This window comes from Octopus sinensis, linkage group LG19 (genome assembly GCF_006345805.1).
Source record: "Octopus sinensis linkage group LG19, ASM634580v1, whole genome shotgun sequence".
Taxonomy (NCBI): domain Eukaryota; kingdom Metazoa; phylum Mollusca; class Cephalopoda; order Octopoda; family Octopodidae; genus Octopus; species Octopus sinensis.
The window spans coordinates 33492135-33510992 of NC_043015.1; the positions used below are offsets into that span (position 1 = coordinate 33492135).

General features: G+C 36.4%; 1 protein-coding gene across 11 annotated transcripts in view; it reads right to left on the minus strand.

The window, feature by feature from the left end:
- The window catches only part of LOC115222095 (disks large 1 tumor suppressor protein), a 598849-nt gene that overhangs the window by 261852 nt on the left and 318139 nt on the right, over window positions 1-18858 (minus strand). For 10 of the 11 annotated variants that reach the window (XM_029792201.2, XM_029792206.2, XM_029792205.2 and 7 more), the window contains one exon: window positions 8734-8781. The exons of the other annotated variant lie outside the window; for it this stretch is intronic. In XM_029792201.2, the coding sequence (XP_029648061.1) occupies window positions 8734-8781 (48 nt within the window). The remainder of the gene's footprint in view (window positions 1-8733; window positions 8782-18858) is intronic. 11 annotated transcript variants of the gene reach the window in all.

The window sequence follows — 18858 nt, forward strand, 5'->3', positions numbered from 1 at the left end:
AAACGACATATTCTATCATGACATAGATTTGAGTGCAACTTGCAATATTGAAACATCACAAATAACAAAGATATTTGGGATATTCCATTTCAGAGGGATGTGATTCTTCAGATCAATGTTTCAGCGAGAAAATATTGGATGTATTTCCTTTCTCTAAGAAAGAATTGGAATTAGTTTTAGGAATGGTGAATTTTTATGGGTGGTATTTAACAAAATATTTTGAAATGATTAAAACATTTGCAAAATGGCACCAAAAAAATGTTAATCTTGCTTGCACTATTGTTCACCAAATGGCATTCAAGAATTTTGAAAAGTGCTCTTGTTTAAAGTTCTCTTGTGCAGATGTTTGATGTCAGCAAAAATGTCAATGCATGTGAGAATTCTAAAAATGCTAAATCAAGAATTCTAAAGTAGGATAACCCACCTAGTGCTATATTTATTTAAGAGGTCAACTTGTGCTGAATTTAATTATTCAGGAACTGAGAGACTTCACCAACTGTAGGGACCACAAACCATCTCTTTCATATTTTAAAAATTTCTGCTTAGATAAAATCAAAAGCACCATCCGTTCGTGTCCGTTGCCAGCCTTGCCTGGCCCCCGTGCCAGTGGCACATAAAAAGCACCATCCGTTCGTGGCCGTTTGCCAGCTCTGTCTGGCACCTGTGCGGGTGGCACATAAAAAGCACTCACTACACTCACGGAGTGGTTGGCATTAGGAAGGGCATCCAGCCGTAGAAACACTGCCAGATCTGACTAGGCCTGATGAAGCCTTCCGGCTTCACAGACCCCAGTTGAACCGTCCAACCCATGCTAGCATGGAAAACGGACGCTAAACGATGATGATGATCTTGAATTCATCTGTAACTCACAAAGAAATTCCAGGTGTATAAGTCTTTGAGGATACTAAAATGGACTACCCAAAACATGGTAAATGATTTCAATACCTACATTAGCACTTTTGTTTTAGATTGTAAACAAGAGACAACAGTTATGATGAAGATGATGATAAATTCATATACTGTATAGGAACTGACATGTTGCATTCTGATTGACTAGTCTTAAAAAACACTACATGATCAGATATTAGGCAAAATCTTATCCAGAATATATATATAAAAATACAAAAAAAAATTTTAAAAAGAATGCTTGAACTAACTGCTCCACGGCTGAAAGACCCAACAGGCATGTTAAACCGATTAACTCTGGAAAACCGTTTTCTTTGCAATACTGATCTTGTTCCATCAGAAATAACTAGGAGGCAAATCATTAATATTGTTCATGGAGATATCCATTGTGGCTCACCACCCCAAACACTGGAACTTGGTCGGATTATTCATATAATATTGAGAACTTATCAATTTGTGGCTGTGTGGTAAGAAGCTTGCTTCCCAACCACATGGTACCAGGTTCAGTCCCAGTGTGTGACACTTTGGGCAAGTATCTTCCACCATCTTCTCAAGCCAACCAAAGCATCGTGAGTAGATTTGGCAGACGGAAACTGAAGGAAGCTTGTCATATATATATATATATATATATATATTGATCTATATACATATAGATATATATAAATATATATATTGATCTATATACATATATATAGATATATATACATATATAGGCACCCATCATTGACCCTATCATATCACTGACTCCTTCACCTGCACTTCTGGCAATGTCATCTATGGCATCTCCCGTTCTCTCTGTGTATACACACACACACACATATCCCTATATTGTTCAAAACAGTTTGATTCGGATTCCATGCTACTTCAAGTTTCGCAAGCCCCTGCCAAAGCCCCTGTCTCCTCAGGCATTCGGATATCCCACCAGCCTGAGGAGACAGGCTCTGTCAGGGGCTTGCGAAACGTGAAATAGCACGGAATCCAAATTGATCTGCTTTAAACAATACATATAACTCCCAATAAATGTATTGAATGCCTTTTCTTTCATTTGTCCTCTCAGTCATTCGTGTGTGTGTGTGTGTGTGTGTATACATATATTTGAGTGGAAAACTAATTAAAAATAATCATGCAATTGGACAACAAAACTCCCTTTATGAGTGCTTAGAATCTACAATATTTAAGGAATATAACTTCAATAAAATCATTTAATTGAAATTTTGAAAAATATAGAAAATGTTGTTTAAGTGTGGCATATGCACATATATGCACACATATGCACACGCATCTTTTGTTTACCCTCTCTCTCTCATCTCCTAAAGTAAGGAATTCGACACAATTTAGCCGAATTCCAATTCTTTATATATATATATTACATACCACCACTCCCACCCTTCCCTTAGAAGATGCATACACTATTGTTATGACAGAAACAAAAACAAAAGAACAAATATAAAGTTGTAATGCTGCAAACACACACGGACACACAGACACACATTTCTATAGAAGATGTTAAGCCCAAAAAGATATGATTTCACAAAAATAAAAACAATAAAAAATCTACACAATCAGCGTAGTGGAAACATCTGTAGCCTTCCAAACAATTTTTTGCATCATAAAAATGATTTTAGCAACGAAAGCGATTTTCAAAGCATAAACAGATGAAAACAGATGAGAACAAGCAGAGCTTCGTGGAGTAAATATATGACAGTTTTCACGTGAACACAAAGAGTAGATCACCAATAAATACATGAAACAGAGCAGAAAGAAGACATTTTGGTGTCATCTTCTTTGTCTTCATATTCTTCCTTTGCAGTTTGCTGTTTAAAGAGAAGCCACAGATACGCATATTTTACAAAGGACTTCATTTTATAAGAGTGGCTTAATAAACTGTAGTACTTCACATGTGAACTTTCTGCCAGGTTAAGCTGGAATTTCACAGATAATTGCCATTGTAATTCCATATATGTACACACACACACACACACACACACAATTGCTTTTCCGATATTAGCTGCTGCGGTGAAAATGTGGCTCAACAAATAAGACAAGCATATTTCGTTGTAATGTCTTGCCCTCTAGCAATCATCACAGGAAGCATTCTTCGTTTTACTTAAGACAAGAGCTATTATAAAATGAACAAGGAAAATAAGAACTGCCAGAAACACCATCACAACAACAACAACAACATCAAGAACTACACTAGCAAGCTATTACTACTTTGTAGTACAAATTATGAAGTCAAAGAGAGAATTAATTCGCTCCAGCAAATGTTAACTGTCCAAGAGATATTTTTGTGCAGTAACTAATAATAACTTGGTTTTGATAATTGCATATTAGGGAAAGCTTACTGAGGGCCTAGGTAGAAAATAATGCAATAAGTGGAGCACAATTTACAATTGTTAAACATGTTCTGTTGTTCATCTGCTGATATACTTACTCCTATACGCCTCTGCTTACCTACAGTTATCAACATCTCTGTGAAATACACATTATAGAGTAGCCGTATATAATTGATATTATAGTTGTAGCAGAGTAATGAAGACTACCAGGTCTGATAATGGCTATCATCAACACTACAACACCATCACCAGTACTACAACATCACCATAACAATAATGCAATCGGCAATGCAACGCCATTCCCACTATCACCATAACACTAGAATAGAATTTCTGAAAGATTAGAGAGCCTCTAGGATGTCACTTAATATACTAGAAATAGCAGCAAAATCTCCAGTCCAAGCTTTGTTGTCAAAATAAAGGATACATTGAACAACAAAGAAGCCCTTTATATGTAAAAAGACAGTATGATCATAGCTGGTATATATTCAATTATAGATTTTTCTCAATTACAACTGACTTGGGTCAAAACAACCACCCCAAACTCCATCCATCCATGCTTCTTCTACCCTGATAATAACAATACTTGTCCCTTGTGTAACAAGTTCAATGTCGCTTAGCTGGAGATTAGTGTTCTAAATCCACAGTTAGGCTTAATCCAAAGACAATCTAACCTCAGGCACTGTACAGTTTCAACCACATTCACCAGAATTCTCCTCTTTGAAGAGGTTGAGCGTGATTTAAGGGGATCTGGCTGTGATTTCTAGTGAATCATGTAACCACATAGAGACTGATTGATAGATCCTTTAGAATGGAGAAATTCTATTTCAATCCTATTAATTACCTCACCAAAGCAATGAACAAACAGTTGGTAGAATACAGTTGTTATCACTGAGAATTATCTTTGGAAACCTCTCCATTCTAGTTCAGTTCTTCATATATTTGGTAGTCTCCAAATAATACCTTTAGGAAATTATCCTACAACATATTTGGTCAGAAAAACCATGTGGGTATATATGTAACTTGCAGTCAAAATAGTACCAGTCACCTAACAATGCTTGTCACTGGAGCCTACTATGATGACCAGTGGAGTGGGGAGAGTGCGGTACAACCTTTTGTCACTTAAAGCTAGTGATGTCTCATAATTAGGCTGAATGTGAGATGGCTACCATTTGACAAAATGTGGTAATCACCCCCCCCCCGCCCCAAGATATTGGCATCACGAGGATGTCCAGTTGTGAGCTGTTTAGGGAAATGCCCAAGAGATGCGAAATGCATTCGTGTTCTTTCAGTCATGTTCCTGCTTGTTGTCACTGCACTGTTTTATTTGTTCCGCAAACCTAGGACAATGCTGGTTCTTATTTATTGATCATTGACATACCGCGTGAATTAGGAGTTAAGAAATTTTTATAGTAAGATGGTACTATTCTACTAAATAGTTACAGACTATAATGATTGTAGCAGTGTTATATAGCAAATATGACGAATCATGAGAGAGAGAGAGAGAGAGAGAGAGAAATAAGGAAAAAGTGAGATATCTGAATTGTTTGTTGGGCCATGTCATTAGCAGTGAACATGAATCATTGCAATGAGAATGGTGAAACAAAAGAAGAGACAAAGAGAAAGGAGGAGGAGGAAGAGGAGGGGGAGTCAAGGAAGTAAAAGCTCTAAATTTGAAGAATTACTTAATGTTACTAGAAAAGAAGTTAGGATGTACAGAATATGAAAGCTGCAATGGTTAAATGGTTGGATGGAAGACATGAAGATATATATATATATATATATAAAATATATAGTTATATTGATTGATTTAATACATGGTGGTTTGGAGGGGATGAAGAGTAGAATAGTGGTGGTGTCAGAGTGGATTGTGGTGGTTTATAGCTCCAGGTTAGCACTGAACCAGATGTCCTATGATACCAAGGTAGCCTCAGTTTTACTATGACTCCATCTAGCTAAGGACCACAAACTGCACTTAGTATGATTCATCACACATAAGGCAGTGAATTGGTAAAACTATTAGCATGCTGGGTAAAATGCTTAGCAGCATTTCATCCATCCTTATGTTCTGAGTTCAAGTTCTGCCAAGGTCGACTTTACCTTTCACCCTTTCGGGGTTGATAAAATGAGTACCAGTCAAACATGGGTTAATGTTATTGACTTAACCCCTCCCCAATATTGCTGGCTTTATGCCAAAATTTGAGACCAAGATGATTCATACAGTGAGCTGGCAGAACCATTAGCATTCCAGGCAAAATACTTAGTGGCATTTTGTTTGTCTTTAATTTATGAGTTCAAATTCCAGAGGTCAACTTTGCCTTTCATCCTTTCAGGGTCAATAAAATAAGTACCAGTTGCACACTGAGGTTGATGTAATTGACTTGCCCCTTCTCCCGAAATTGCTAGCCTTGTGCCAAAATTTGAAACCAATATGATTGGTCACATGCAGTAATGAACCGTACATGATGTGGTATGACAGGCCAGGCATGTTGCACTGTCCAGGCTGCTTCTGTAGTCAATGACGACCGACATGAATTCCACTGTGATGCAGTCAGTGTGTTATGCTTCCCACTCTGTCCAGTTTATTTCTGTTCTCTGCAGATCCTGCTAATGGCTCTCGCAGAGACAAGGAAGGTTGACCTAGCATGACACCAGCTGTTCCTCTGCACTTAATGGTGTGAGTCCCAACACATTTGGGGTCAATATGGTTTTTTGAAGATACAGCTGTATATGTTACTTGTATTTGTCTGGTCTCACTGGAAGATGTGTGTATGTGGGGTTGTATTGGTGGTAATAGTGAGGTGGTGGTCGTGGTGGAAGTAGAGGAATGTGTCAGCTATGAGGTGGTTGTGGTAGTGTTACCACTAGTGGTGTATCAGCACTGTGGTGGTGGCAGTAGAGGAGTGTGGTGGTGGTGGTGGTAGTAGTGATAACAGTAGAGGAGGGTATCAGCAGTGAGGGTCAGTAATGACTGATCAGTGTAACATTAAATGGAATCATTTAAAACTGAAGAAACCACTTATAGATGGAAAGAGGCGGTGGAGGAGGAGGAAACTGCAGAAAGGTGCGGAACAGAGGAAGCAATTCTGATGGAGAAAGACAACTGAAGTGGCATGTTTCACTTTTAGCTAAAAGAACAGCAGCTTAAAAGATGGGGAAAAAAATACTGATGAAGAACAAGAAAAGAAGTTCTAAGAAAAATAATAACAAGAAAAAAAAGAAAAAAAAAAAGCAGTGAAATAGTGATGGTGGTGGCGATGATGATGATGATGATGGAGAAGAAAATGAAAAGAAATCAAAGAAGAGTGTTTTTAATGGATAAAAAGAAAATAATAATAAAAAAAAAAGATTTGTGAGATAAGAGTTGAAATATCTTCAGTTACTGTTTTATGGAAGAATTAGTTTTAGAAAACTTTTGCCAAAAGTGAACAATGAAAATAGATTTTAGTGAGAAATGGAGCGAGAAATACACGCATGGAAATGGTAGAAAGAAATCAAAATATCAGTTTTAGCCACAACTATTCTATATTGAGTCTTTTTTTGCTGTAGTTGGAGCATCTGCAAATCTTGAGACATATATATATAAGTATTCTTGTTTAGCTGCTGGTCAGCCCTGACCCAGCAAACCTATGATTCAAAGGGGTGACCATTCCATCTTTTTATACATCTAGAACAATGTTTCTCTGCCATTTTTCACCTATGGACCCCTCTGATTCCTATTTACATGGATGGAGCCTTCTAGCAATTTGATGTTCAAAAAATCCCTTACATTTTTATAATCAAATATTATTAGGAACTGTATAAAAAAATGTTTAATATTTTGTGTATTGAAGAAGTATAACCAATTCATTGCACATAAATTTTGAAAACAAAATCTTATATGGACCCCAAGGGTCATATGGACCTCAGTTGAGGACCACTGATCTAGAACTATGTTGCCTGACCAAAGCCTTTTGAGTGGACCTATAATTGTTTTCACTGATATTGGAACTGGAAGACACCAATAGTATTTTTTTAAACAATAAATAAGATTTCACTGAAAAGGTCAGAATACAGCAAAAACATGTTCAGAGTTAATTTTCATTTGTACTTGCTGTAAAATAAATATTTTTTAAAAGCCATTCTCCAATAACAGTTTTTTCTTACTGCATATTTGTTTTAGTTTTAGCCTCTATATCCTGCCAATTTTTGAAGAAATACAAAAATCTAAAAAGTTGGAAATCCAGCATTTCATATCAAATTAATTCACTGTAACATATTTTTAGCTAATTAACCTTTATCTCAAGTTAGCTTTTTAATATGTCATGTATTAAATATGCTAACACTAAATGAACTATCAACTTAACTTTGGTGAAACACAAAACTGTCTTTGTTAGTGAAAGGCTGCCATTCCTGCACTCAGCACTGCCAGATGCAGCAATGGAAAGCAGTGAAACGTACCTGCACATAATAACCTTTTTACAGCTAGGCGGAGTGTATCAACAATGGACTTTATGAATGAGATGATGTAGGTCTGCGTTACAGAGCGAATGTGAATACTATATTCAGTGACACTAAATGCAAGGAGGTGTGTGTGGGACTTTACAAACCTGTCCAACCCGTTAAAAATAACAGTAATGGAAAATGTTGAATCTTATGGAGGAGCTGACAGAGGATTGAAATATGTGGTGCATTGCTGCACTTAAGAAAATCTGCCCACCACAACAGAACTGAGATCCTAAAACTAAGGTGTCACATAAAAATCACCCAGTACACTCTGTAAAGTGGTTGGCATTAGAAAGGGCATCCTGCCATAGAAACCTTACCAAAACAGACATGGAGCCTGGACAGCTCTTCAGCTGGTCAGTTCCTCTCAAACCATCCAACCCATGCCAGCATGGAAAACGGATGCTAAATGTTGTCAATGATGATGATGAAACATTTTGGTATAAGTTAAAATGGTAATGGACGCAGCAGTAGTGTTGGTGGTGGTGTGATAGTGTAGTAGCAGTGTTGGCAGTTGCAGTGTTAGCATTGATGGTGGTGGTGATATTTAACAAGAACGTGACTTATGTGAATGGTTGGCAGAATGGAAGTTGATGAAAAGAAACATTGAATTAGCACCATCCCATTCTTTCACCCCCCACTCCATTTTTCTACAATGTTACATTGCCACACCCAACCTTTTTATGTGACCCCCACGCACTATCTTCCTCAACCCCAGGGCCTTAACATTCCTTTACTTTACAGAACAGGTGAAACAATCAAACAGAAATGAACCCCTTAAGACAACAGAAAAAGGGTGACGTTTCTGAAGAATACTGAGAGAAGGGGAGGGAGAAAGTAAAAGAGAAAAAGAGGAGATGAGAGAAGAAGAGGAGGAGGAGGAAGAGATGAAAGAAGGAGAAGACAGAGGAAGAAATTAGAAGAAAATCCATATAAGATGAGAAGATAAATCATTGACAGCATTAAGAAAATTAGTTCCAAGAGAATGATTCTGTCAGAGACCTACCCTCTCCAAAGCAATTTCTTCATATTCCCAATCTTGTTCAAAATCAACCTGAAAAGATAAAAAAAAAAAAATAATAATGAAAATCCCATCAGTTTATTAAGTGATTAACAATGTAACATGGTATCGAGTAACATTTTTTGAAAAATCAGTAAAATAAAACGAAATTTTTTTTTTTTAAATTGCAATAAAAATAAACAACTAAAGTTAAATCCAAAGATAACTGAAGAAAGGATGGCATTGATGGGAAAGAAAAAAACAAAAACATTGAATAAATTAGATTTACTATAAAGAAAACTTAACTCTTTCAAAATTTTCTAATTAAATTAAATTTCTCTCTACTTAAACCAGAAAATGCTTGATATCATACGATAGCAGAGAAAAAGGATTTCAGGGGGAAAGGTTGAAACGAAACAGAATAAACATGAAAAAGGGTAGGAATACAGATTAAATGGATCGTAGAAGCCTCTCTGGTTTCACTTTCCATCTTCAGGTGTTCCTCTTACAGAATATTGTAGTTTGGGAAGCAGTTTTAATGAACTATAAAAGGATGAATTATTGAAAAACAACATGTAATTATAAATACCATCTGTGTATCATAATATATACTATTGACAGGCATGATGCTGTAGCTTTTGTCTGAGAGAAGAATCTCTTCATAGACAAGTATTAAAAACACAATTTACACTTCACCCCTCTTGGGGTTTTTCCATGGTATGTATTCAGCAGTTAAATGCCTAGATGAAATCTGTCAACTCTGATAAATAGCAAAGTGATGCTGCTGAAAGCTTGTCAGGTGAAAATTAACTCAGTGTACACAATTGAAACAGTATTAAATTATAAATGCCATCTGTGTAGTATACTTAAAACACACACACACCATTGACAAGCATGATGCTGTGGTTTTGTCTGAGGAAATGCCTTTCCATAGACATGTATTGAAAACATATCCTAGCAGCAACTCACAGAAAATACCAGTTGCCTTTTTTCCTTATAGGACCTTGTCAATGATGTATACCCTGTAGTCACAGGCCTAGATGAAATATGACACTGTGAATTGTTGCTGGGATGATATTCAACTGTAATGTACATCAGCATGATACAAAGTGTGTAACAATGCTGTAACATTGAATTATGGGCACAAACTATCTGACAAGCTGCTTTCTATACACATTCCATCCACCCAGTTTCACTCACTAGCCATGTATTGATCTGACGCCATACACAATGCCATTCACCTAAGATGCCATCCAGTGGTACTAACCTGACACTGCAAAGTGAACTTAACCATTTGCCACACAGTGCCTATACGCATACACATTATCACTCATCTATATATATACACACAGAACTACACATATACATACATTATTACAGATATACATTACACATGCACACACATGCACATGTTATTGTACAAACAGAAGCACATATTGTATACACATCCACTACATATTATACACACATAGACAGAAATTGTATACATTTGTATACATGGTGCTGTTTCGTTGGGATAATTGTAGGAAAAAATCAAAATTTGATATGTGGTGGATGGAAGAAAGAGAGATTTTTCAGAAGAGATGGGAACTTCTGAGGAATGAGGTAATGGTTTTGTGTATCTAAGTATGTATGTATAATTGTGTGTGTATGTTTGCGTGTGTATGTGTGTATAAGTGGGATAGATATGTGTTCAAATTGAGCATGTAATGTGTATTAAAATAGGTGTGCACGCACATGCCTAAATTACACAAGTGAGATGTGTGTATACATTCAGTTTTGAAGCAAAATATGGTATGTTTATTCTGCACCTTCTGTGTAGTTTGTGTATAAAATACAAAAACAAAAGTCTTGAAGTATAAATTCCAGAAAGATGAAGTTCTGAGGATGAAATCAGATTTTATATTTTAAACAAAGAGTAAATAAAAACCTTGAAAATCTTCTAAATTTTCAAAATCTTAAAAATAATAACAATAATGTTACCTACAACAATAGTAGCAACAAATACTAGAAAACATAAAGAGCTTATGTAGAAAATATGCGCATTAAATGCAGCAACTATTGCCTGGAAAGAAAGTTCTATAAATGGCAAGAGATTCTGTTGCAAAATCTGCTGGAGTGTTGGGGGTTAAAAATCATCTATTTTATAAGATTAAGAGTTTTAACCCTCAGATTTAGAATAAAGAAGGAAATGGAAAGAGAAATATTCTTTGTAGGCAAACTGTTACATTAGAATGTGTTTTGGATGTGGAACTGGTTCTTAAGACTGTTTTAAAAAAGACTGTCATTTGGGGGCACAGAATAAGTTGAATTTTGGTTAAAATATTAAGATTTCTCTTTTTTTCTTTTTATTGCAGTTCTTCCTCTTTTACTTCAATTTTAATGGAAAAATCTCAGTAAATTTTATTTAGTTAAATATTTATTAAAAAAGAAATTCTCTAAAGTGTTCCAAATCTATAGTCATGCAACGATTATGGTTAATATGAATATTGATAACTCTAATAAATAAATAAAAAATACCAGATTATTAAAATAGTATAAAAAAATAAAGCATAATGGCATAATATTGAAGAAACATGTTTTATCAAAGGCATTTAAGTTGGTTAGATTCTCAAATGCATTCACAAAGTGTCTTTCATCTTTAAAAAAGAAAAGAGAAAAGGAGAAGAGAAAAATAAAAGAGAAAACCTGAGACTTGTGTCAGTAAGTTCAGTGAAGGAAGAATATATCTGACAATTTAGGAACTCTGAGAAATGGCAACAGACAGAGAGAAAGAAAGCTAAGAGTGATTGTGGTTGACACTCAGAAATGGGACCAACAATGACCAATTGTAGCGGTGGTTGATGGTTCTGTTTGCAACCACGAGGTTATAAGGTTCCAACCCACTGTGAATTTTCTGCCATGGCACCAGTTCAACTCAAGTCTTGTGAATGAAATCAGGAAAACAGGAAGAGCATGGCACTCATCATGTGGAATGGCCCTTTAATTTCATGAGCCAATGTAACACTTGTCTGTGTTAAGACTAAGTTTACATGAGGGCTGAGGAATACTCAGCCACTTGATACTATATAGGGACAGGTGTTGCTGTGTGGAAAGAAACTTGCTTTCCAACCACATGGCTCCAGGTTCAGTTCCACTGCATGGCACCTTAGACAAGTGTCTTCTGCTATCATCCAAGACCAACAAAGGTTTTGTGAAGGGATTTGGTAGATGGAAACTGAAAACAGATGTGTGCGTGCACAATGGGCCGTGTGCATGTCTGTGTGTGCTTGTCCCCCGTTACTGCTTGACAACTGGTCTTGTTGGTTTGCTTACATGTCCATACTTAGCAGTTTGGCAAAAGATACCGATAGAATAAATACCAGGCTTTGAAGAAAAAAGTACGAGGACTGGAGTCAATTTTACTAAACTCTTCAAGGCGGTGCTCCAGTATGGCTGCAGTCCAATGACTGAAACAAGTAAAAAGGAAGAGTAGAGGTCAATGATCTGGCAGTCGCACTAAAGTTACTACACTCAGTCTAGCTGAAAATTCTCTTATTTTTTTACTTGTTTCAGTCACTGGACTGTGGCTATGCTGGGGCATCACCTTGTCACCTTGAAGGATTAGTCAAAAAGAAAAAATGAACCCCAGTACTCAGTATACAGTTAGAAATCGACTGCAGAGATGGCATTGTGAAGGGTGGCTGTGTGAGAGGGTGGAAAGAGAGGTGAGGTAGAATAAAGATGAAATAGCTTGGTGAAAAGGGTATGTGGGTATTTTGAGAATACTTTGTGGAGGGATGACCACGCCCTGCATAATTACTGGTTGCCCTTTGGCAAGGTAAAGCACCTCTTCAGCCACTGTGTCAGGGATACGGCAAAGTCATGGGACTGCAGCATGGCAGATTGTGAAGAGTTAGCAGAAGACCTCAACTGAGCTAATGATGCTTCTTTCATTGATGCTGAGTAGAGGAATCCTAAAAGATCAATGGTCAGGATCACCAAGTTCTGTCAAGAGAGGAAATGCAATGCATCCGTAGGGGTGGCGTCCATGGTTGTGTAATCAAATTCTCAATTCAAATTCATAACAATGGAATTGGATGGCAATCTGTGAAAGCAGCACGACTGAAGAAACTAGGTGAAAGAATGGAAATACATGGGGCCCTGGTGGGGTAATGATCATGGGGCCCGGGTGAAAGAGAGGGTGTGTACAAAGACATGAGGTAAAAGAAAAATGGAGAAAGTGAGAAAAGGTAATTAAGGGGCAGGAGTAGGTTGAATTTAAAACTAATGATTTATGGATAAGATAGACAAGCACATTGTTTCTTCTAGCACAGGAATAATGTGATGATGATGATGATGATGATAGGGGAAGCAAGAAAAGGGTAGGACAAACAGGAGGAAGGAAGGAGAGAAGAGGTAAAGGATGATGTAATGGTGACACTGATGATGAAGATGATCTTGTGATGATGATGATGATGATGATGAGGAAACTGGGGGAAATGGAAGGAAGAGGCTGAGATTTGTGTAATGGTGATGGAGAGGTAGAAGGATGGGAACAGGGAAGACAAGAAATAGAAATATATATTGAGAAAACAAAACCCTGACAAATGCCATCTGAAGACCCTGGAAGAGCTGTTTATCAAATTTGAATGGTTCCATACAGCACAATGCCATACCACAACAGTCTTATTGATGGAATGACAGATGAATAAAGGAACAACTTTGATATTAAGAACAGATGAGAATGGTAAATCGAAGTCCATAGAATCGTTGAGTGAGTGAACCATCCTGAATACCTGGCGGGTTGCAAGATCAACAAACCTACAGCAATATATTACGTCAGTTATGGGGAGAGGAAACAGGAAAAAAGAGAAAGAGGAAAGACAGACAGAGAAGGGAGAGAGAGAGAGAGAGAGAGAGAGGTGAATGAGTTATTGATCCCTTGGCTAAAGCATTCAAAGTTCATGTTCTGCCACTGGCACTATGGAATGCCCTGGGCAAAGCACCAACCCATTCTTGCTGCTATAGTAGTGAAGAATAATGAGGAGGAGGAGGTTTAGGAAGAGGTAGGTTGCATGTATGTGTGCATGTACATACACACATTCATACACATATATATATATATATATATATATACACACACATGCACACACAAATATCTTTTATCTTTTGCTTGTTTCAGTCATGGAACTGCAGCCATGCTGGGGTACCACCTGGAAGAAATTTTAGCTGAATGAATCAACCCCAGCAGTTATTATTATGTTTTGCTTATAACAGAATGGATTTTGCTAAAGGTACCCAAAGTGACATGAGGTGGTGTTCATCTGAATGACAGACTGAGTTTACTACTCAAGTAAATCTACCCCTATATATATATGTATGTATGCATGCATGTATAAATATACATACATGTACACACAGAAATATGTAGAGAGAGAGATAAGAATGTGTTTGTTCATAAGAATGACAGTATTCACAAACTAAAAAAACTAAAGTACTCAATACTTTAAGCAGCAGAGTTATATAACATCAATATCTGACCAGAAGCTATATATGTTTATGTTTTATAGATATCAATAGATCAATAGACATTGATAATGAAAAAACAAAAACAAAAAAAAACAACACTATTAACCTCGTTCTCTGGTTGTTTCTACACCACAGTGTTTCAGTCTGATTGTCTTCAGGAAACATATATTTACACATATAATGTAGTTTTCCCACGGCTGGCTTTGAACTCAAACATTTTATGAAGGTTCCAAGCGAAGACAGTAGCTGCACCACATTGTGCTGAATCGCTGGTCTAGAAGTGGAGTACAAACTTCAGGTTTGATTGATGTTGTTGTTTCATTATAATTTGAAACAGTATTAATATATGACTGTCAGCATTGATATTCTGAGGTAAATAATTGTTCATGAATTTATTCCTAGCCTAAGTTCATTTCATTAACATCAATGCTGAGGTTTAGATAGGTCTGTTGCTGTTTTGTGTCATGTTATTGCAAGTCACAACATCTTGAGATCTGGCTTCCCTCGTCCTTATCTCCAGTCCTCTGCACACAGCAATGCATTTCATTCAGCACCAGTCTTATGCTCACATGATATGTCAATACCAATGCACTGGGCTGTCTTGCACACATCAGCTGATACATTTATTGCCTATCTACTCTCCAAGTTCTAAGTCATGAACAAGAAAATTACTGTTCAGTTCATATAGTAGGGAATATTTTACTTGGATGACGCTGGTATTTGATACCGCTGCTACAAAATGAGAAACAGTGGGGAGACAGAGAGGATCGCCAGCTTTGAACAAATTCACACACACACACATACACACATGTAGATGTGTACATGTATGTTTACAGTCTTATGCACTAGACTTTTTGTAGAGAGAAATTGTTCTGCAAGACAAAATTCAGCAGCAAAACCCTTCCACATTCTAGAGCAAAAGAAAACGTTATGACCCATGCTGCTTTGTGTGTGTTTATACACAAAAATATATTAATGGTTGTTTTTTATGTTCAGTTAAAATGAAAACAATTTTACATTAATCCGAAGTGATACTCTATACTTTTGAAGAGCACATGTCTATTGTTCTTTAAGAAGAATAGTATTTACAGCATTTTCAAAGTTTTGACCAGCTGATCAATCACTGGACTGTGTGTGTCTATAAGAGGAGGTGCAGGGCTAAGTGGTTAGGGTATTTGGCTCAAGATTCAGAAGGCCATGAGTTCAATACCTAGCAGCACATTGTGTCCTTGAACAAGACACTTTATTTCAATTTTGCTCCAGTCCACTCAGCTGGCAAAAATGAGTTGTAACTGTATTTCAAAGGTCTGCCTTGTCACATTCTGTGTCACTGAATCTACATGAGAACTATGTTAAAGGCAAGCATATCTGTGGAGTGTTCAGCCACCTGCATGTTAATTTCATGAGCAGGCTGTTCCGTTGATTGGATCGAATGGAGCCCTTGTCATCATAACTGACAGAGTGCCAGTTGCGTGTGTGTGTGTGTGTGTGTGTGTGTGTGTGTGTGTGGGCAATTAAAATTGTATAAGCAAGAGTTATAGTTTCATTCTAAGTGGAAATTGATAAAATTGGATCATCTTTAATGTGAACAGCAAGCAAGTTATGTAAGTCACATTTTTGCTGGTTATGCTTTCTATTTTTATTGGACCCACAATCCAGTCCCTTTTGGTTTACATTTTGCTTTCTCAGTTTATTCTTAGGAAATAACTCTGGCAGAAGTTAATGTTCAAAAACAACTTGCACCAGATGACTTTTCCATTCTATTCAAATAGCTCTATCAAGTAACCAGTCATACAGAGAACTTCTAGAATCTTCCATATATTTTTCATTGATTTGATTCTTATTTTTAATTCACTTTTTAGAGATCTTTGAAAAAAAGAAAAAATTCAAGTCATTCTGGGTAAACTTGAACTATAAAATCACAGTTTGTTATATTAGTTACCAGTGACTTAACAGTCCAATTGTTCACCGTCTAAGTATTGCTACTCACATTGCAAGACAGCAAAACTCTACTAAAAATAAAGGTTAACTTTTGCCAAATACTGCATATACTATGCGAAGTGTAAGAATAGTTTTAAAACTTTCGGCAGAGTAAAAGCAAAATGAATAACCGACTTAAACAACAACAGAATTAATATTATAAAACAACAAAATACCAAACAGCAACCTTGCCACCTCAACCTTGAAATCTGTCATCATTAATGACTAATTGTAAAAGCTAAGGTTTTAATTAAAATGAATTTGATGCAGATTTCTAATTAACAATATTAACAAATAGTTTTAAATCTCTGAGTGATAAATAAGAAATAGCAGTACTACAGAGTAAAATCTATTTGCCAATGTAAAGTGGCAGTCCTGATTAGGATGCTGTTACTACCTGGTAGCCAGCTGGAAAAGATGTTTTCCTAGAGCTAAAAAAGGTAGTAACATCATCCTAATCAGGACTGCCACTTTATGTTGGCAAAGAGACTTTACTCTGGGGTACTGTTACTACTTACGTTTTGCTCAGAGATTTAAAACTAATTGTTTTCTTCTTTATGGGATCAGTGACTGTGTGTCACTTTAAAAGTATATAATTTGAGCAAGGCCTAGTGCTGCATCTCTAGCCAACGGTTATCCTGTGCTGATGAAGAGAAATAACCCAGAAACCATGGTCTGGAGGTACCGTTTAAGGCTGAGTGGGGACATTAGATCCTTTGTTTGAGGTATAAGGATGCAGTTATACATTGGTAACCAGCTGGAAAAGATGTTTTCTTGGGACTAAGAAAAGATAGTAACATTGTCCTAATCAGGACTGCCATTACATTGGCAAATAGATTTTACTCAATATTAACAAATGTTTTAAAGGAAATGAAAACAATAAGTCAAAGTGAAGAAAATATTCCAGAGAGAGAGGAGAAGTGAAAGACAATAATGGCAGAGAGAATATATTCTGAGACAGACAAGTTGGTAAGGTGGTTGTATGCTAAGACAGCAGTGGGTAGGGCTTCTGGCATAAAAGAGAGTTTTAAGACTGCAGAAATATAAATTGGTCTCCTAATTCTAAAAGGTGGAACAATCAGGGTGTAATAATAAATACATCATCACTATAAATGATTTATGGGGACCACCCCTATTACTACCATCCCCACCACCATCATCAACATCTGTCAGCACAGAAAGAAAGATGGATTACAATGCAATGAAAAACTAGAGAGTAAGATTGTGTGCCAAGATGGGAGAGGATCATAAACCATGTTTTCCAAACAGCTAGTATTGCTCAGAGAAGCTGAATCATTTATGGGGGAACATTTTTATAGGTTTGTATTTGAATTTGTATAATTAATCTATTGGCTGGGGAACATTAACTACTTCCATCTTATTTCACACATTGGTTTACAACAGAAGACAGTCTTTCTTGGAAAGGTTCTCCCATAAGATCCTACTGCCTCTTAGCTTCTCAGTATACAATATGACAGGATGAAGTAATTCTAGAATTTTAGAATTAAAACTGGAAGACTGATCAGTTGCATTGAAGACAAGAATTAATTGTTGTTGTAGGCTGTTGCAGCATGTCTAACATCAGTCAGTATATGACCAACAACCTACACTGGAACACTACAAGACCATTCTAAATAACCACGAAATTCCTGATAAGCTACATTCATCTAAATAACAAGATATCATTTTAAAAACAATCTCTCTCTCTCAACTGATCCAAATATATACAATACACATGGACATGCCAAGATACTAGAATAAAATCACTTTTCATACTAAGCCCACATTTTGTGATGTATTGCCAATCACAAGAGATTCAAACCCACCACATCCTAAGCTAAACACAGAGCTTGTATACATGAACAGAAGCAGCCTTTCAATACAAACTGAATGGTCAAAGTGAATGAGCAAACAGATACAATATTTGATTAACGACTGACCAGGAGGGAGAAAGTCAGTAGGACCCATGATGACTGATCAATATAGATTGAGTAATGGCTAAAGCAGATGAAGAAGGGTAACACAAACGAACTTTCCTCGAAATTATACTGTTGCTTTTCTCTCTCCTAATCTACAATGGAGTGTAAGATAGACCACATATATCATAGTAAGTACACAACATGGATCCATTCATTCTCAGTTACAGAATTTTTAATTAATTTGTTTAAACTAAACAGTTTGAAACTTTGGATACTGGTTGAATGTGTCACACAGAACATGGTTTACTCTTAACGTTTTTGACAAAATTTTGTATTTTAGAAGTTATTTCATGTTAAAGTTGTCATATTTGGGTAATCTTAACCAATCAATGACATGTATTCAGGTGAAGAAAGTTACTGCTGTTTATGAAGGTAATGGAAGGGCAACAACTTTTTTTAACTAAACAGTTTGAAACTTCGGATACTGGTTAAAAAAAGTTAATTAAAATTCTGTGAGTCAGATTGAATAGATCCCACAGCATAATTCCAGACAATACTCAAAGAGGAAAACAACTGGAATGGTTTGAAACTTTAACCCCTTAGCATTCTGATTACCCTTTCAAATGTAATGCTTATTTAATCACACTGTTTCTAAATAATCATGCATTATGTTGTAGCTTCAAGATTTTGATAATGTGATTGTTTATTTTAAGAATGACAT